The 21505-nt window shown below is 42.1% G+C and overlaps 1 protein-coding gene across 1 annotated transcript; it reads left to right on the top strand.

The window, feature by feature from the left end:
* Positions 1–212: 212 nt before the first annotated feature.
* Positions 213–17717, top strand: LOC134452642 (acidic fibroblast growth factor intracellular-binding protein B-like). Its single transcript, XM_063203131.1, has 11 exons — positions 213–221; positions 517–604; positions 1316–1514; positions 4138–4264; positions 8439–8539; positions 9369–9505; positions 10637–10745; positions 12353–12416; positions 13039–13125; positions 13558–13655; positions 16142–17717. Exons 2-11 carry the CDS (start codon positions 520–522, stop codon positions 16209–16211), a joined length of 1077 nt encoding a protein of 358 aa, XP_063059201.1. The 5' UTR covers positions 213–221; positions 517–519; the 3' UTR covers positions 16212–17717.
* Positions 17718–21505: the final 3788 nt, after the last annotated feature.

Below are 21505 nucleotides of genomic sequence, written 5' to 3'. Positions count from 1 at the left end.
GCAACGGTGTTTCTGGGTAGTATTGTGAGATATTTAACCGCAGCGACTTGGTAAAATAGAAGTGCGCAATTACATCACCAAGAAAAGATAACAGCGTGAGGTGCAGCTCCAAGTTTGCAGATGCAGATCTTTGAGCAAGCACGAAGGCGTTTCCTACCACAACATTTCGGTGTCAGCTAGTCTCTATTTTGTCATTGAAGTAAACGAAAGCTCACCCAACAGTAAGTGTGTATAATGCATGCCTTTATCCTGACAGCTTAAGCAAGGCGTTAATAAGCTTTGGTGTTAAAATAGTTTGAGAAGGGATGACCTGTACTGTTCCAAATTCTCCATCAAGTTCGCCATACTGTATTTGTTTATGAAATAGCGCGGCGGTTATTGTATTTTTATGGCGAATGGATTGCGACTCTGCGCTACTCTTTGGCATTTGGAAAACTGCCACGTAATTAACTTGTCATTGCGACGTGTGTGTGCTGTGCGTACGTGCGCGTGTTTGTGTCCGTGTGACTGCCGCAGACCATGTCGGTGGAGCTGGATGTATTCGTTGGAAACAACACCATAATGGATGAGGACGTCTACCAGCTTTGGCTGGATGGCCACGCAGGTAGACTACGTGCCTGGGGTTTGAATTTCGCTGCTTTTGAAACCCATCAGCCAACACTTGCTACTGAAAGACTAGGCTAACTGACATAACTGCATAAGGGCACTTGGTTGGACAATAAATAATTCATGCACAAAATATTTCATGTGCTCCTTCACCACCCCATGTAGCCTACAAACTATTTACTGGATAGGCACTTAGTGGACCATAACGAATTACTTGATCCTTCCTGATACTTCCATCTATTTCACACTTATTCCATATCACTACCACAGCTCCTCTTCTCTTTTTCTTCTCTTTCTATCATCCTCCCTCCATGCTTGTGTGCATCTTGTTCTGTTTGTGTCACCCACCCATTCTGTGTGTGTGTTTGTGGGGGGAGGGGGGGGGGGAGAAGTATGGTGATGGTCTATATTAATGTGTATGTGCTGCCCTTTTGTAAGTCGCTTTGGATTTGGTTGCATTTGGTGAATGTCATTACATAGTAGTTATGATAATTATAGTAAGTAATAATAATAGTAAAGCAAAATAATAATGATAATTAATAGTAATTATTATTACTTAACTTTACTATAATAATAGTAAAGTAAAGTCATAATAATACTTAATAAAATAGAAGTAATAATCTCTCTCTCTCTCTCTCTCTCTCTCTCTCTCTCTCTCTCTCTCTCTCTCTCTCTCTCTCTCTCTCTCTCTGTCTACTCTACTGTATAGTTAGTGATGCGGTGCGGTTGCGTATGGAGTCTGGTGCGCTGCGGGACTGTGTGGTGAGCGTGGAGGTGGTGCAGAGTGACACCATGGACCAGTTCAGAACCTTCCAGATGTGCGAGAAGCTGCTGCAGAGCCCGGCCAAACTGGCCAATCAGCTGCTCTTCCAGATACCACCACACAAACAGGCCATGATGATTGAGAGGTACTACACACACACATACACACACCATAATTTCTTTCTCTCTCTCTCTCTCTCTCTCTCTCTCTCTCTCTCTCTCTCTCTCTCTCTCTCTCTCTCTCTCTCTCTCTCTCTCTCCTCTCCCTCTCTCTCTCTCTCTCTCTCTCTCTCTCTCTCCCTCTCTCTCTCTCTCTCTCGCTCTCTCTCTCTCACACACACTCCCTCTCTCCCTTTCTCTCTCTCTCTCTCTCTCTCTCTCTCACACACACACACACACACACACACACACACACACACACACACACACACACACACATATACACACTGGCCGAACTGGGCAATCAACTGCTCTTCCAGATCCCCCCTCACAAACAGGTCATGATGATGGAGAGGTACTATACTGTACATCTCTCTCTGTCTCTCTCTCTTCCTCTTACTCTCTCTCTCTTATTCTCTTACTCTCTTTCTTACGGTCCCTCTCTGTCTCTGTCTGTGTCTGTCTCTCTCTCTCTCTCTCTCTCTCTCTCTCTCTCTCTCTCTCTCTCTCTCTCTCTCTCTCTCGCTCACACACACACACACACACACACACACACACACACACACACACACACACACACACACACACACACACACAAGCAGATAAGAGAACCCACTTGTACAGGTAGGCCATGATAATTTGAATGGACACGATCACCATGTACACATCATCGTCATTGTCATCATCATCATCATCATCATCATCATCATCATCATCATGCACATTGGATAGGGGGCCTAGTGCTTATACAGACAGAGACACGGCTATGCAATATTTACTAGGGGTGTTAATAATAATCGATATGTATCGATGCATCGATTCATCGGCTAGCGATCGAATCGTATTCTATCGTGGGGCATTCTTAAGTATCGAAAATAATCGAATAGCGGCCTTAAGACATAGATACCGATTCGTATCGTTATGGACACTATGATTTACACCCCTAATATTTACTGGATCTGTCACTCCTTCACACAAATGCAAAAAACACATTCATATACACATACTACATGCACATAATCAAATATGTGTTTGGTCTGTGGTGTGTGCAGTGGAGTAGTCTACCTAGGACGCAGGTATACGTAGTATACCCACTCCAACATTTCAAGGGTTTCAGTATACCCACTTAAAACTATTTAGAATAGCACAAATATATACAGTATACCCACTTCAAAAAAATGCACAAATATACAGTATACCCACTACAAAAAAGTAGACTACACCAGTGTTTCTCAACCTTTTTTTAGGCGAGGCACCCTTTCAAATCGTGAAAAATTTCAAGGCACCCCAAACCAACAAGCTGTAATATGCAGCTGACTGGGGCGACCTATGTTTACTTTATTGTGCGTAAATGGCAGATGAAAGATTCCACTGAATAGCATTAACTTATCAATTTAGACAAATATGTATTATATCACATCATTTATTCATCAGCCACGTTTCCGCGGCACCCCTGAGGGGGGCGTGCGGCACCCCAGGGTGCCCCGGCACCCCTGTTGAGAAACACTGGACTACACCAATGGGTGTGTGTGTGCTAGTATCAGTTCGATAACGCCTTTGCCAGGGAGGTGCTGACTCTCAATATAATGTAATATAATATAATATAATTAGGGCTGGGACTCGATTAAAATTTTTAATCGAATTAATCTATAGGCTTTGAAATTAATTAATCGAATTAATCGCATTTTAATCGCATTTAAATATCTGACTTGTAAACAGTGAAAAGTATTTTTTTCACATGGATTTTGAATAATGACAATAAATAAGCTTAATCTAAAAATATTGTTCATTTTTAAAAGAAGAGAGAACTCTTCTCAATTTCAGATTTCTCTATTTTCACCATGTGGTGAAAGGCTGCCCTCCACACTGGTCTAATCCAGAACTATGTAGTGCGATTAAAATGAGTTTTTTTTTTTTTATTAATTAATCGAAATTAATGCATTAATGTCCCAGCCCTAAATATAATATAATATAATATAATATAATGTAATATAATACAATATAATATAATATAATACAATATAATGTAATATAATATAATATAAGTAAGGGTTAACGTTCGGCGAGAGGGTCGCTACCGTGGAATAGCAGCACGACAGAGAGAATCTTTAGACCCCGACGCGGAGCGGAGGGGCCTTGTTCTCTCTGAAGTGCTGCTATTCCACAAAGCGACCGACTCGCCGAAAGTTAACCCGCTTATTATATGGATATACTTAAATGATTCACACATGGCGGGGACATTTCTTTAGTGTTTAGATTGTTTAGATGTTAAGATTGTTGCTGCGCAAAACAAAACAGTGCCGTTGTGGAACACCGCTAGGCAACAGCTAGGTAGCCAGGACAACAGGTGTTGTCTATCACAGCAGCTGATTAGAGTCTTGTTGAAAAGTCGCTTTAGCAGTGAAAAGTCTTGTTGCCATTGACAGCGGTCTGTTATAGACCAACCCGTCCGTTATCGAAAAATAACAGACGTGCGAACGTTGGGGAGCCCCGTTGAAATGAATGGAGCATTCGACCAATGACGTCACACCATATAATAATATAATATAATATAATATAATATAATATAATATAATATGATATAATATAATATGTTTTGTGCTTCTGTAGGTACTACCAGTTTGATAATGCGTTTGCCAGAGAGGTGCTGGGCAAGAAGCTGTCCAAAGGCATGAAGAAGGACCTGGACGACATCAGCTCCAAGACGGGCATCGGAATCAAGAGCTGCCGCAGACAGGTGCACCAGTGACACTCTAATGACACCCTTATGACACACTAATGTCACCTTACAGCCTGACCCCCTACCCCCAGCATCCCATATCCCCTATCCTCCACCCCCTTAATCCATCCCTCTGCCTAGACGACATCAGCTCTAACACTGGCAGACATGATTAGGGGTGTGCAAAAAATTGTCATCATGGCAATGCATCGCTATACAGTACTTACTGTACTTTCGCGATATACTGCATCGATTCATGACAAGGTATGGCGGCCGCGGTTCTTATTTTCCCAATATACTGAACTGATTCATGACAAGGGTATCCCGTTACTTATTTTTCCGATATACTACATCGATTCATGACAAGGTATCACGATACTTATTTTCACGATGTACTGCATCCATTCATGACGATTCAATCAATTATTTAAAAATAATGAAATTAATTGCCACTGGTTAATTTTGTTCAGTAGAGAGTAGGTTATATCTCTGTTCTAATGGACGTTCTCTTCCAGATGAACTGACTTATAAATGCTACACAGCAATTGACAAATAAGATGTATTTTTATACATTTACTGAAGTAACTATCGCAATGCATCGCAATAGTACATGAATCCCAATGCGTTGTGATTATAGAATCACATCGTGGCATGTGTATTGAGATGTGCATTGAATTGTAAACCCTTTGCCAATACCCACCCCTAGTCAAGAACTGCCGCAGACAGGTGCCATAGACACTAATGGCAGTCCCCTATGTCACTTTACACTCACCCCATCGTCCCCATCCCCCATCATCAGTGGCTGGCCTCGAGGGCAAAGCACTTATAGGGCCCCCCATATGGCCTGCTAAAGTCACAATAGGGCCCTCACCGTCAATTCTGGTGGGCCCTGGGCAAATGCCCTGCTCGCCCCCTATAGCTCCGCACCTGGCAGTACCCCATGTCACTTTACACTCCCACCATCTTCCCCACACCCCATCATCAGTGGTAGAACATTTGTACACAAAACACTGATAGCCCCCCCCCATGTGGCTAGCCAAAGTGACAATAGGGCCCTCACCACCAATTCGGGTGGGCCCTGAGCCCCGGGGCAAATGCCCTGCTCGCCCCCCTATAGCTCCGCACCTGCCCATCATCCCCATCTCCACCCCCATCGCAGTCAAAAGCTGCCGCTGACAGGTGCCCCTCACACCAAGGACACTCTCCTCTCTCTTTAAAACACAAGAGCCGCAAAGCCAAGCTCCCGTTTCTCTTCTCTTCTCATATGACATCTGATGAAGGGCATGCTGCCCGAAACGTCATATTGAAAAAGAGAAACGTGAGCCTGGTGTTGCATAGTTTATTACCTCCGCCAAGGAGGTTATGTTTTCGGTCGCGTTGTTTTGTTTGTCTTTTTGTCTGTCTGTCTGTCAACAGGATAACTGAAAAAGTTATGCATGGATTTTTATGAAATTTTGTGAGGAACAAGGAACAAGGGATTACATTTTAGTGGTGAGTGATCTGGATCACGATCCAGATCCAGGATTTAAAAAAAGAAAAGACAAGGCAGAAAGACTTCAAAAAAAAGGTTGTAACATAGTCAAATGTTTTAAAAACAAGGCAGAAAGACTTGAAAAAATAGGATGTAACATAGTCAAATGTTCTATCAAACAGCTTCCTTGGCGGAGATCTGCACTCTCTGAGTGCATTTCTATTTTTTGTTGTTTCAGTTCACTTTGACTAGTAGTCCATCACCCATTTGAGATGGATGTGCATGTTTTCTTAGTGCAACTCTCTCCTCTCTCCTCCCTGTCACTTTACACCCCCATCATCCCCTCCCCCATTCCCATCTCCCCATCTGGATGAAAGCCCAGGAGTAAGGGCAGTCTGCCCTTCTCTTCACAGTCACACACACACACATGCGCGCACACACACACACACACACACACACACACACACACACACACACACACACACACACACACACACACACACACACACACACACACACATGCCAGCTCAAGTAAGGGATAATGGCCATCAAGGTGACCTGTCCCTGGGGAATGATGGCGAGGGACAGAAACAGAATTAGAATCAGCTACTACTATACTTGCAGTGTGTGGACCAGGAATTTGGGTAGGCAAAGGAACTTTCTATTGATTTATTTTCACCCCCTTCTGCTTTGTACATCCCCCATGCTATGGGAGCGCTATGGGGTAAACTGGGACTGTTGATTGTTGATGACTGACATTTAACCATGTCCAATGTCATTTTTCATGGAATAGGCAAATGTGTAACGATAATTTTTTTGGGGGGGGGATATCTGATTGTATTGACTGGAAGAAGTAATTTCCCCCATGGGGGACAATAAAGCTACTACTACTACTACTATTCAAAGAGCAAGGGGAAGCACAGAGTCCAAGGAAAGTGGAGTCCTCAATGGACAGAAATGATTTCCATGCAACTCTGGTCACATTTAAGGCCGATATCCCACTTATCTCCTGTTTCCCTCTAGAAAAAATAATCGGAACTATACAAACTATGCAAGTAACTGGGCTATCACAGTTGTTATGGTTGTCCATCATATATCAAATATCTTTGGAACCTGTTCAAGACTTTGGAACCTGTTCGATCTTTTAATGCTCCACGCAGCATCGAGAGGCCAACATATAATATGAATTCTGCATTCACATTAAACTGAGTTGTTTTAAATTAAATAACTATTAATCACTTTAATTACAACTCATTATAACTCATACAACTTACAAATAATTTGTATTACTACTATGCATAATAGAGTTAATCACAATGTTATTCATGTAAAACATCACTTCATCGTTCCTCATATATTTTCATATGTAAAAAATAATAATAATTTCATGTGTAAAATTTTCAAACACATTTCCAACAGTATATAAACATATAGACAGACAAGATGAAATGTGAAATATGAATTGTTGACCAAAGTCAGGCAGCTAGACAGGACAGGAGAGGGCATCCTGGCTAATTGTCAGCCATGTGTAATGTAACCTCGGGCAGCATTTGTCCTGTGCCATAGAGCAGGGGTTCTCAAATGGCTCTTGGCTGGTGACCCCTAATAGAACTGAAATGTTTTTTTCTAAGGACCCCCTCATTACCGCTTGTCACTATTATGTCATTATGTAAATTAGACATTATTAAACAGTGACCTCGTTTACTTGAGAAATTTAGTTCGGAATTAAAAACATCATGTAACCGTAGCCAGTGTATGTAATTGGTCAATGAGGATGGGAATAATGAGCGGAATGGGATCGGATTACTTTACCTAAACGTCATTGATCCACTTCTATGTGCTGTGCTCTACCATTTTCCCTTATTACATTGTAACAAACTTTTTCACAGACCCCCTAGTCCACTAGGCTTGCCACCTCTGTCTGACAAAAAAAAAACCCTGGACATTTGAATAATAATCGATTATTTTGCTTGTAAGCAATGGCTCCCTTCATTCAGTATCCAGGGAAACGGCATCTTTCTTCCGCTGGACAAACCATTAAAAAATGGGTACAATCAGGGAAAACCGGACCAGGTGGCAACACTATGTGCAACGGACCCCCAGGGGTCCCCGAGCCCCACATTGAGTACAGCAGGAGACGCAGAGGAGGATGAGAGGAGAGGAGAGGAGAGAGTGTGTATCCAGGCACAGCTGCTATGCTTGCAAAGCTCCTTGTTTACCACCGGCCAGAGCTGCTGTGCTGAGTGGCCTGACCTTGGAAGCCGACAGGGGAGGACAAAGTGGTCAGTTGTCCGGGGCCCAGGGAGAGAGGGGCCCCATAATTGGGTCGTCATTATATATTGTGTGTGTGTGTGTTTTGTGGTGGGGCTTTTACATAACTACAATCTCTTGGGCCTGGCCAAAGCTGTCAGTGGCCCTGCACCTGACCTTGGCAGTCACAGTAGTTTAGTGTTTATGGTTCTGGCATGCACGCTCTACGGGTGGTATGGCTACACTGCTCGTAGGTGTTATGGCTACTGATGTTGCTATTGAGTCAGGGTTTTGTTTTGCTTTGATTGTTGTTGTGTCTGACAGACTCCTTCTCTTTCTCTTTCTGTTATTTCCTTGTGTTTGTCTCTTTCTGTTTTCATTGGCCGCCCCTCCCCCCTTTCTTTCACCTTCTCTATCACTTTGTCTCTGTTCTTTTCCCTCTGTCCGTGTCTCCTCTCTCTGCTTCTTCAGTTTGATAACTTCAAGCGCGTCTTCAAGGTGGTGGAGGAGCTGAAAGGCCCCCTAGTGGACAACGTGCGGCATCACTTCCTGCTCTCCGACAGCTTGGCCAAGTGAGGAGAGAGAGAGTGCTGGGGTGCATTTCTCAAAACCAAAGTTGCTTACTACATTAGCTACTTTGTTGTTTTCAATGCATTTTCCCATTGGCAACTTCCGAAGTTGCTAACAGGCTAACAACTTCTCTTTTGAGAAATGCACCCCTGCTTTTCACCTCTACTACAGTTTCCTTTAAAGCTTAGACTACTACAGTATATTATAGAACACTTTTTAAATGGGTGTGTTGGATGTAAGTGAAAGTAATGATACACAACGCAACTTACTGGGCAGCAACACCATTGGCTAGGCTCCTAATTTTCAGACAGAATGATTAAAATTGATTGTCTCTAGGGCTAGGCCTTCTGCTTATCTAAGTGCTTATCCAGCTATTGATGAAACTATTACAGTTTTAAATCGTCCAAATAAAATCTTAGACGAGAGGCCCATTGCTCATGAATACTGCATGATACTAATTGATTAATATGTCTGAATGGACGGTGTGTCTGTCAATCGTAGGCATTTTTCTCAGTTTGTATGTTTGTGTTATTACCACATTTTGCCTTTGTAGGGCTGAATACACTTCTGAGAGAATGACACTGATATCTCTAGTGCCCCACCATACTGCACCTAAAAAAATACAGATCTAGACTCTAAACTTTCACCACAATCAATATCTCAATGAGTATTTGTTTCCCCTTTGGTCAGAATTTGACGTCTGTGTGTGTGTGTATGTGTGCGTGCGTGCGTGTGTCTGTTTGTGTGTGTGTGTGTGTGTGTGTGTGCGTGCATGCGTGCGCGTGCGTGTGTGTGCGTGCGCGTATGTGTGTGTGCGTGTGTGATTCACAGGGATTATGCTGCGATCGTGTTCTTTGCCAACAGCCGCTTTGAGACGGGCAAGAGGAAGCTTCAGTACTTGTCCTTCCAGGACTTTGCCTTCTGCGCCGGACAGCTCATCAGCTACTGGACCATTGGAGCTGTGGGATGTAAGCTCTCCTGCTATCATCTGATAGTATCAGTCCATAAAAGCCTAAATGTCTCAGCCTCTGAAGAACATAAAAAACAAAAAATTAATTTCATTTAAAAGATCCTCATCTTGCATTAGAACATGTTCCTTGTGCAATGCAGCATGCGGTGTATATGGGTTAAACTGTCTAGAAATGCAAAATAATTAAACATTGAACCTGGAGTAAAAGTTGTGATTAATTATGGACTTTCTGGGGTTAATTGCAATAAAACAGCCCTAATGTAGTCAGTGATGGTTGGGCAACCTAGATTCAGAAGTTGTAATCCAGTGGCACATATTCCAAATGACCTGGTTTTACCTGGAACGATAGATAAGGAGCAGACCGTTCGTAAGGAGTTTCTTCTGGAATCAATATGACCTGAGGTTCTAAGTTGTCATGCTATGTCAGCCATACCGTTTTAAGAGAAGAGGAGACTAGGATCGATGGAGTGCAATGTGACATTCACACCCATTTTGGAGACCCCAATTTGATTCCACTTTGTTGTATTGGTGATAAATGCTACAGGTTTTCTTGGTTTTACATATTGAACATTTTTGGTTTTACCTGTCCAGTTGCCCTATATGGACAGATTAAACCAGGTCTTTTTGAAAATGCAGGACTGGCTTATGGCTTCTGGATTCAGGTTGCCCATCACTGGATAATAATATAGTGAGGCGTTTTTTTATTAGGTGTATTCATCTGATATGGGAAGCAGACAGCTCTATGAATGTAATATCATTCATTAATTACCTCTGGTACTCTGAACTCTATATTCAGTATTTGCGCTACTACGTCTATAGTGTACTGTATTCTGTACTGTACGGGCAGAGAGCAATAAAGGCCCTGAAATGTCAAAGTGAAATTAAAGTCAATTAAATATATTATGATTACAGTAGGGCACTGGGTTACTACGCCAGTGACCCGGGTTTGATCCCGACCCGGGTTCGATCCCAGCCCGGGTCATTTGCCGAACCTTCCCCATCTCTCTCTCCCCGCTCATATCCTGTCCCTCTGTAACTGTCCTGTCACAATAAAGGCATAAAAAGCTCAAAAAATATATTTTAAAAAAAGTATATATTATGATTGTGTGTGTGTGTGTGGTGAGTGCAGACAGCGTGATGGAAGACATGGATGTGGACCTAGAGAAGGAGTTCCTGCACAACCTGAAGGATCTCAAGGTGCTGATCAATGACAAAGACATGCTGGACCAGCACAAGAGGTACGTAGGCTAGACCAATCAACACCCACTGTCATTCTCACCTGCTCTGTAGTATTACTACCGACTAGAGATGTTGTAGAACAGCAGTGTGTACACCATCAATATTATGCTGGTCAATGACAAAGTGTGGATTCCAATATGCGGACTCTAGTCCTCCCTTGCTCACTTGCCTGCTTGTGACCTTGTGATTCAATATCTTGAGAGAACACAACTCTAATGTCATTTTCTCATTTGCAATCAGGATGGTGAATGAAGAACAGTCCCCAAAAAGTGTATTGTTTTTTCCACGGAGGTGCCCCGGGGCATCAGCTACACACGAGGCCACAAGCACAAGTGGAGGACGGGAGTCCGCATATTGGAATGCACCCATAGAAATGCTACAAGAGATAGGCTAAACTAATCAACACCCGCTGTCATTCTCACCTGCTCTGCAGTATTACTGCAATATTGTACCATTTTGACGGCCCAATGTTGAGCTGAAGTTGGCGCCTTTGTACAGAGATGTGGTAGAATACGTAGCAGCAGGGCCGCTGACAGCTTTTGCTGGGCCCGGGACAAAGTCATTTGAAAGCAGCCAGGCCACGCCCTCCTAGTGACGCAACACCTTCTGCGTTGCTTCCAGTCAGGTCAAGAGCAATGCAAATATCGTTTCTGATTGCCCGAAAAATGGGGAACTCCACCCACTTTGTCTGACACCAGTCAACCAGTAGCAAACCTAGGGAGGCGGGTCAACCATGCTGTTTGTGAAAAGTTAATTGTTATGCTCTTGGTCAGACCAAGTCTCGAAGAGATTTGAAAGTCGATGATAATCAGGTTAATTTGAAAGGGCTCCAAATCCAATGCATACAATGTAATGAGGACCCAATTTTGGGCCCCCTGTCTCCCTGGGCCCGGGACAACTGACCCCTTTGACATTTAACAGATTCAAATAGCCCCAAGCCTAAAAAATCTCATATCTAGACAGAGCTGAACGATCCCTAGAAAATGACACCTGGATTGTGTAAAGCATTGATAAAGTTATGATAGTTACAATGCTGCGTATCACATCTGGGTATGAAGAGGTAGGAGTAGGTATATTTCTGACTATGAGCCGCACCGAAGATATTTGATAAGATACAGTATAGGCCGCTCCACTGTAGAAGCCACAGATGTCCACATTTTAATGTGAGTTAAAAAAATTTTTTATATGTATACTGATGTTTTGGTGGTATGAAATGTATTAGCCTGTATACGCCGCCGGTTTAAACCATGAGAAAAAAGTGGCAGCTTATAGCTTGGATATTATTGCACGCTTAATTTACCTGGAAGGAAATTAAGGGGATGGGTAGCACAGATAGGTCTATAGACATCAAGCTAAATAACGATAATGTGAGGGAAAGTAGTTTGTAGGTAGCACTAAACCTTAGGCCATCACGTGTGGTATTACAGTAAAAGTAGACGTGTCAATATGATTCCCTGTGTCTGGGTATGCAGAGGGTGTGAGTGTGTGTCGGCGTGTGTGGCTGTTGAATATATGTACTGAATGTGTATGCAGAGAGAGTGTGTGTGTTTGTGTGTCGGTGTGTGTGGATGTTGGATATATGTGTTTCTGTGATGTCTCTCCACAGCCTGGTGTGTGCCCAGTTACGAGGGAAGATTAAGGTCTTCAATGAGATGGAGGCAAACTTTAAGGTGAGGACTGAGACACTCATGATAGCAGAACAGCATAATAGCTACTTGGCCTTGACATGACCTAACCTGTGTCATAGCCCCATAATGATGCCGTACCTCCTGTGGAACGCTGTAATAGTCATTGAAAAGTGAACTACCATAGTACTACACTACTATGACATAACACAGTGCCTTTAGTAATGCACTACGACTTGGTCATTGCCATTCTGGTAACGGCTAACTTATAATGCTGTGTCTTAACGGGTTAAGGTAATGAAAAAAGGCGCGCACAAGGCGTCCGAAACATCTGTTGCTCCAGTTTTAGCCTCTGNCGATAGATAGATAGATAGATAGATAGATAGATAGATAGATAGATAGATAGATAGATAGATAGATAGATAGATAGATAGATAGATAGATAGATAGATAGATAGATAGATGGACAGACTTTATTTACCCCACGGAGAAATTAATGTTCCTGGTTGTTTAGATTAAAATACACATACATAAAACAAATAAAAATGAAAATCGATTAAAAAAATACCTGTAAGTAAGAGTGAAGACCACACAGAAAGATCAATGTCTTTGTCTTTGTCCTTACTTGGCAAATTATACAAGCTTGCTCTTGTGTTTGTGTCTCCAGAATCTGTCCAGAGCGCTTGTGAACATCGCTGCCAAGCTCACACACACCAAAGATGTCAGGGACCTCTTCATTGACCTCGTGGAGAAGGTAACATTGAGATGGCAGCAGAACAATATTATTTATGCTTCATAAAGCTATAACTTAAACTTCTGTGTAAGGGCCATTGACGTTTTTAAGTAGCAGCCATCAGGTCATACAACCACAGCTAATGCCACTCTGGTATGCATCTAATTAATAATTGGTAAAATATGTACAATTAATATGCTTTTAGACAATCCAGTAAAAAACAAGATTTTATTTTATTTTATTTAATTCATACAATAATGGCATCAGCTGTTGTTGAAGCACCTTGATGTCTGCAACTAAAAGAAGTCAATGACCTGCAAACAAATACTGTATTCAGATTATTTTTTCAGCCTAGTGTTACAGTGAACGTCCATTGTGTCTTAACCTTCCTAATCTTGATCTGTGTGTGTCTGTGTCTGTGTCTGTGTCTGCGTGCATGTGTGTGCCCGTCAGTTCATTGAGCCGTGTCGGTCAGACAGGTGGTCAGTTGGCGACCTCAGACTCTTCCTCACACACTACACCAGCTCAGCTCACATGCTGGAGACATTCAGGTCAGTACGTGTCTGTGTGTGTGTGTGTGTGTGTGTGTGTGTGTGTGTGTGTGTGTGTGTGTGTGTGTGTGTGTGTGTGTGTGTGTGTGTGTGTGTGTTTTAGAGTGTTTACATTTTTGTATGAGTGTTTGTGTTTGACACAGCTCTAACAGCTATGAGAAACTCACACATTAGAAATGGTCCGTGCTGTGTCCTATATGTGCATTATCCAGTCCCACCAGGAAATCGCGGGCATTTTCTCAAGAAATCGCGGTCAGAATTGGCAGATGGTGCACGAGGATTTCCAGAAAATCGCGATAAAAGTTGCGGAGCTTCTTACTGTGTTGTTGCGATTTTGTTGCGGCATGAAGTGAAAGGTGCGATTTTTGTTGCGATTTTTAATGTGTTTCCCCACGCTTGAAAGTAAAGGACACTGCCACATTCCAGTCCTCTGGTGTTTTTATATTATTTCCATTTTTATATTATAATTTTGGTCCTTAAGCAAAGCAGGGAAGCGGCCAGGGCGAGTTTTTAGCCAGAATGTCGTCGTGAAAAGTTCCATCTCTTTCATGCTGCCATTACGACACCCTTCATTACAATGTTGTTTATGGCCGTTTGACTCTGTTTTAAATGTCATCACCGTTTCAAATTGTAAGCATACAAACTTCGTATCATGTCGATATCCATTCCTGACTTAAACAGTGGATACATAATTAAGTAGGCGGGCGGAATTGGGCATGTCCACCCAGTTGAAGAGGGTACCTGACAGGAACTCTTGTGACTGAAATCCTGGTTAATGTGAGTCGTCTGCTACACATAGCCTGCCTGTGTCGGCGTTTAATTTTCAAGCTTGTCAAAAGCAACACAAATAAAAGCAGAGGGAGGGGTCGCTTTCGAAAGAAGGCATAGGCCTAGGTTTTTTTTTTGTTCTCCCGCGCCGTCAGCCGGCTTTAAATTAACGGCTGATGATCATCATTCAATGTAACGAGGATGGAGTTCACAGATTTCCTGTTGTGAAGGGTGCTTGCTGAATAATGCTCAGAAATTATATTAATTTTGGTGCTCTTGTGAATATAAAAGACGACGAGATTGTTATCTATAAAACACCACGTCGCCTGCAGAACGGAGGTCTCAGCTGTCAATCAATACCGTCAATCGCGCAAGGAAGAGAGAAGGAGAGGGAGAGACAGAAAGTAGTTTTCCAACTTACTCCCACAGCTTTCCAACGTGTCTGCTCTGGTTTTATTCATGTTCAGTGTTCCTTGTCCGTTTGACCGCGCCAGGTTAAACGAAAGTGATTTGACGACACGGTCACCACGGTCACCAAGTGCTCGTATCCAGCCATAGCCCAATTTGCGCGAAAGAGATTACTATATCGGCCAGGCACGCACGCAGCATTCACAATGAAGGATGGAAATTACTCCTTTGTTGTGGACAAGGCATTTGCGCATCTCAATTCGGAGGGAAAATGTTGCCTTCTGTATGCGCACAAGTCAAACACCAAAGTGGTCCAGCAGGTGGACCGCTTTAGAAAAAAAAAACACACATCTTGGAGCCCTATACTTGGCGTAATGTAGATGACTGTCATGAAGTGTTAATTATATTTATGTAGGCCTGGCACATTTTAAAAATGTAGGCCTATTGGTTATGCCAGACTAGTCATACATTTTCCCTCCTGTGACCATGCGAGCAGACGCGCAATGAGAACATGGCGTTTCCTACATTCGTATTTATTAGTTTTTTCCCCCTCACCGACAACTTCGTACAGTAAAGTGCTGGGACTGATTGCTAGGTTACTTTTTTATTGTATTGTTTTATTGTATTATCCTTTTTGAAAAGAAGTTTGTCGACGTCAGTGAAGTCAGCGCAACATGGACTGGTTCAAAGTGTTCAAAGTTGCGGGAAATCGCAGTGATTGGTTAAAGTTGCACTCTCGCGCAGAATTCGCGGGAATTCATTGAAGTTGCGAAAAAACTAAGCGATCGCAACATCGCGATTTCCTGGAGGGACTGATTATCTCCATATTATCTTTATATACTTTTCTGTGTGGTTTTGATATGCTGTATCAGTGATATTTAATATACTATAATATTCATATTAATATGTAAATATGGTAACACTTTATTTTAGGGATACATCTATTAGCACTAATACATACAATGTGCCTGTATAAGTAACTTGTAAGGCATGTACAAAGCAAAGTCAAACATTTGTTAGGCATGTATTCGTGAATGTCTTGTTCATGCACAATAAGGGATTTATTACCAATTTAACCTTAGTAAGGACCTAGTAGGCCTTAGTGTTTGCTTAGTACATGCCTTACAACTTACTTATGCAAGCATTAACATTGTATGTATTAGTGCTTATAGATGTATCCCTAAAATGAAGTGTTACCGTAAATATATATAATGTAATGTAATGTTGTAATGTTGTGCGCTGTTGATGTGTTATATGTACAATATACATAGAATTTTGTGTCTAAATCTGATTTCTACTGTCTTTGACAGATTTGAGCCCATCTGGGACCGGTACATGGGCGTCATCAAGAGTTGCATTTTGAAGATGTACCACGACTGAAGGCCAAACAGCATGCCCTAGTGCAGTGGTTCCCAAACTGGGGGCCGGGACCCCTAGGGCGTTGCGGAGGTACTGAAGGGGGGTCGCGCACAAAAGGGACATTGCATAAAACCCGGAAAAACTACGGGTTAACGGCTAACAGCTAAGATAATGCCATAATTTGGTTAGTAACAGTAGGCCTATTCAATCGTACATGGTCAATAGATGTATGTTGTCCTGCAATTTTTGTTGTCCGTTAATATTGCTAGATTTTCCATGAATAGTCTGCCCGCTAATATTCCTAGAAATCCATTGCTAGGCTTAGACTATGGTGGGGGGGGATCGCGAAAATATTCCCAAGTCCAGAAGGGGGTCCCCGCTCAAAACGTTTTGGAACCACTGCCCTAGTGTACTGTACTAGCACGCAACACCAGACAGCCTCAGACACAGCCTCACAATCTGGGATTCAGACAGAAACATCAAGTGCAACACAACACAACCCAGCATCAACAAATGAAGTAATTGTGATGTTTGCCAGCCTCAGCGACAAAATCAGTGTGACACAGCAAGCAAATATCCACCAAAACATCAGTTGGCTACAAACCATCCTTAGTGACACTCATCCAGTCTGCTGAAAACCAGTGTTAGTCTCAAAATCAGTGTACTGAAATGAAATGCCATAGTTGCCTGTAAATAGAGTGATGCACTGCTCAACACTGCATTGAAAAAAGAGGAATGCCACTTCGAGAAGATAACTTTCAGAATTCTGAACTTTTCCTGGGAAAACTTTAATGTATGGTTCACTTGTCAGCCAATAATAGGCTAAATGCCTAATTGTCTGTATGAGTGACCTATGAGGTATGTGTTTGACAAAAACAAATAATTTTTTTAGGTGTTCAGATGTTCAGAAGTATAGGTTCATTAGTGTAGGTTCTTTAGTTACTTATACATAGAACAATTCGACATGTATTAGTAGATAACACGTGAACCTAAAATAAGACGTTACCCTTTTCCTTATTTCACTTAAATGTTTTCATGCTTGAGGAAGCAGGAAGCACTCCTTTTGAACCAGCTTAGATTGTGGAAATGAGGAGATATATTTGGCCATGTCAGCATATATGATGTCATTAAATGGGCAAATGTAGCTTTTTTGAGGATGTGGCATAGTTTCTGAGACAGCAGCCTTCAACACAGCAGGAGTTCTGCAGTATGTGGAGGGTATGCTATGCAGGATGCTATTTAATTAAAAAAACAGATGAGTGGGGTGGGGCTTGATAGATTCTTCGGCAACATCAGTGGACGTGCATTAATCGGTTGGTATTTACTGATCATTAAAATAAGCTAACAAAGGGGATCTCAAAACAAGAAGTGTGTGTGTCTGTGTGTCTGTCTGTATTCTCCCTCCCTTCATGTCTCCTCTACTCTCTCTTTGATCTCCTCTTTGTTCTGTCTCTGATGTACTGTATGCACTGTATATTGACTTGTAAATAGTGTTTTATTTGAAGTAAAAATCTGTTTGTTACCTACTGGTGGTTTTACTCTGATTTTATAGTCTTCTGGTCTAATACCTTGTTTGACCTGAAATATCCCAGCAGTTGTTCAAAACGGAGTGTGTGAGTGGGAAAGATGTGAGTCTTTGAGCTCTGAGTGAAGAACTGTTCCTTTTTTTCTATAGCATAGTTTAATTTTGCATTTTGACTGTATTGGTAGTCATTATCTTTTTGTTTGGTTCTCATGCCATTTTTTGTGTGTACATACTTTCTTCCAGTCATTTTGTTGGTTGGCCTGTTTTACCTTATGTTAGATTTATGCCTCATGGCCTTAATTTGGGTTCACGAAAAAAAAAAAATCTTCTGGGACATTCGTTTTGCTGTCTTCCTGAGTGCTCAACAATTGCTCTAAGACCACTGGGCGACGTTACCCTCAACTGTGTGCGTGTGTGCGTGCGTGTGTGTGTGCCTGCGTGCGTGTGTGTGTGTGAGAGAGAGAAAGAAACAGAAAGAGAGAGCCATAAAAGTAATTCCCAATTACAAAAATTAAAGCCCTGAAGATGAGATGTGTAGTCAAAATGTTATTGTGTCATGTGGTGTGTGTGTGTGTGTGTGTGTGTGTGTGTGTGTGTGTGTGTGTGTGTGTGTGTGTGTGTGTGTGTGTGTGTGTGTGTGTGTCTGAATGTTTTAGCATGCACTTTCGTGTGCTTGTGTGAGACCATGTATAAGAGAGCATGTGTATAGGAGTGAGTGTGAGCATGCGATTGTGTATGCGTGCATGTAAGTGAGTGTGAGCATGTCATTGTGTATTTGTGCATGTAAGTGAGGCTGAGTATGTGCTGTGTGTGAGAGAGAGCATGTGCTTGTGTAAGAGTGTGAGTGAGAGAGCATGTGCTTGTGTAAGAGTGTGAGTGTGTTTGTGAACATCATTAGATTGTTTTCTTATGGTCGAGGGAGCAGGGGGTGCACATTTGGCCCTGCCTTTTGTGTGTGTGTGTGTGTGTGTGTGTGTGTGTGTGTCTTAAGAAGGGAGTTGAGGGTGTGTTTTTACTACCCCGTAAACCCCCACGGCAGCGACAGCTGTCGCCCCCCACCAAATCACCAGTTCTCATGGAAAATTCCACACAAAAAATCACCACCAACCCACCCCTATGTGTGTGCGTGTGGGTATGTGTGTGTGTGTTGTCGTGCAGAATGTTAGCTTTTATACGATAGCAGCAATCAGTGGCACACAGTTGTATAAGAAGTTTGACTACTGTCACAGTGTGGTTTGGCGCCACATGTAGCATACCTGCCGACCATTACGCATTTTGCGTAGCAGCTACGATTTTTTGACATCAAACTACGGCGCTGTCGCTTCAAAATACGAGAAACCCCCATCCCCACACCCGCTGCCTGAATGAAGTGTCCCATATTTTCCCCATTGAAATTTGGCAAGCCTAGGTGTAGGGCAAGCTATGGAAAACAAAGTTGCCGCTCAGATGGGCCCGCCGGCGGCCCTGTTGCTTTGGCATAGTGTTGCGCTGCGTTGACCACGTTTTCTCACTTGGAAGTATTTGTAGCGGCGTGAATTGCAGCGCTGCGATAAGTTGCTACTCAAAAAAAAATGAAAGGTTGGCAGGTATGCATGAAGTACTGCGTGAGCCAGAGAGAGAAGGAGGGAGGGAGGGGAGGAGAGAGAAAGAAAGAATGAAAGAGAGGATTGAAAAGCCATTTGTGTGGAGGCAGGGTTGTGTGTGTGTGTGTGTGTGTGTGTGTGTGTGTGTGTGTGTGTGTGTGTGTGTGTGTGTGTCATTCTACAGAAATATCAACGTTTCAAGACTGAAAGGGACACTGTGTGAGGTTTTTAGTTGTTTATTTCCAGAATTCATGCTACCCATTCACTAATGTTACCTTTTTCATGAATATTTACCACCACCATGAAATTCTAAGTATTCATTATGACTTTTATAAATTGTAAATTATATAATTATAATACATTTTAAATGGCACTTTTCATACATGAAAAGGGGGATCTCCATGGTCCGCCATTTTGAATTTCCAGAAATAGCCATTTTTAGCTGCAAAAATGACTTGGGCCATACTAGAAAATGTGAGTTTATTACTTAGTAAACTATCATGACAAAGTCAAATTTGGCAATAGGCGACACAGTTCCAATGATCAGCACAGTTGCAGTACCTTTTTTGACCATTTCTTGCACAGTGTCTCTTTAACAGGGCAGATGAATTTTATATACATTTTCAGACAAAATATCATATTTGAATACCTTTTTAAACCAATAATGAGTCAATATTTATTTTTTAATCATTATGCCAGTTCCCACTGTCATGCTGGGAAACTAAGGGCTTTATTAAATGAAATATATGTACTTTATTAGCTCAACTGCATGTGTCCATACAGGTCCAATATATTACACACATTATTAAGAAATGCACTATTGCAAATAACTATTTTAAAATATTATAACATAGATAATAAATGTGTACATCCTTGGGTGCATGTCACTGGAGTTACTGCATGACAAAAGACTTATTTTGACAAACAGAGTGAGAGTTTTCCCGCCGAATTGGGCTGCTTAGGATGGCCGTCTGCAGGTATAAAAGGGGCATTAGGCTTTTCCAAAACTGTTCAAATTGGGCAGGATTTAGTTAGCCTGGCAACGCCATCCTATGTACTCCACATAAAGATTTTGGCTCCGCAGATCGTCTGGCAAAAGCCTCGAGCTAGGTTCTCTCAGTGTTTAGCCAATCAGCAAACGGTTGAGAGTGGTGACGCAGAACTCACCCGCTAAGTCCGCTACTGATTGGTTAATGTAACTATATTCACACTTTTGTTTTGTTATTTGTATGCTTTTGCGATGCTATACCGTAACAATCATGCTAATAAAGCACAATATGGGTTTTAATTTGAATTTGGAACTCCAATGAATTTAAATGGCAGAGTAAGATCAGACTATCTCACCCTCCACGGAGACGGATTCCTCTTGACTTTTGCCAGACTGTTTGACAGAGTCAACAGTCGCTTTCGCCCAGGCTAGGATTTAGTGCCTTGAGGTGGTTTTTTGAGCATTTGGGCTGGAAATCATCAGATAAACTGTTGGAAAATAGGCTAGATTCTGAGGTGCTGAAATTTAATGCATTGGCTTACAACAAGTACTGGTAGTTCAGGAATTAATTTGTGTTTGCAAGGGAATTCTACAATATTTGGTTATGATTAAAACATTAAAATAAATGTGTCTTGTTTTTCTGTTTGTGTCTGTGGACATTGAGTAATGGCCCCATGTGGCAGTCATGAGATGAAGATGAAATGAATGTTGAGTAATCACCCATTCTTTTTAGGAGTGGTTAGCAGTATATGTCATCAAGAGCTTGCTGTAAGGCGAGCTGAAAACCATTTGATTAACTGATTGTTTAATTCCCTTAAAAAAGCTCAAAGGGCAGCAATGTGGAAACTAACTCCTTGAAGTATCATTCTCCCTAGGGCACAGGATACAGTGATGTCACCCCAGAAGCTAAACTGTTTCACTTAGGCTAATCCTTTCAGAAGGCCTGGAGTAGGTGACAATGGGAAATGACTAACACTGGATTTCAATCTTTTCAGGACAAAGGGCCCACAAACATGTCAAAAGAATGTGTTGGTTGTATGTGTATTGTTTATTTTTATTGTTTAAAAGTACAGGACTCGGGATGTCCACAGATGAGGTCACGGGACCTAGAGTGATCAACCAGATCAACCAGCCCTCAAGGACCACCTGCAGATGATGACAGCAGATTACAATCGACACAGCATAGGCACATTCTTGGTTACCTAACAGATCATGTAAT

Source organism: Engraulis encrasicolus, chromosome 7 (assembly GCF_034702125.1).
Source record: "Engraulis encrasicolus isolate BLACKSEA-1 chromosome 7, IST_EnEncr_1.0, whole genome shotgun sequence".
In the NCBI taxonomy this organism is placed as follows: Eukaryota; Metazoa; Chordata; class Actinopteri; order Clupeiformes; family Engraulidae; genus Engraulis; species Engraulis encrasicolus.
The sequence above is the reverse complement of the archived record's forward strand: the minus strand, read 5'-3'. Positions and strand labels throughout refer to the sequence as shown.

Bases quoted from the DNA above. Each gene is read 5' to 3' on its own strand.
- LOC134452642 (XM_063203131.1), top strand. From the start codon at position 520: ATGTCGGTGGAGCTGGATGTATTCGTTGGAAACAACACCATAATGGAT. The intron at 4,265-8,438 runs GTGCACCAGTGA...CTGCTTCTTCAG, and splicing joins TCAAGAGCTGCCGCAGACAG to TTTGATAACTTCAAGCGCGT. The intron at 12,417-13,038 runs GTGAGGACTGAG...TTGTGTCTCCAG, and splicing joins AGATGGAGGCAAACTTTAAG to AATCTGTCCAGAGCGCTTGT.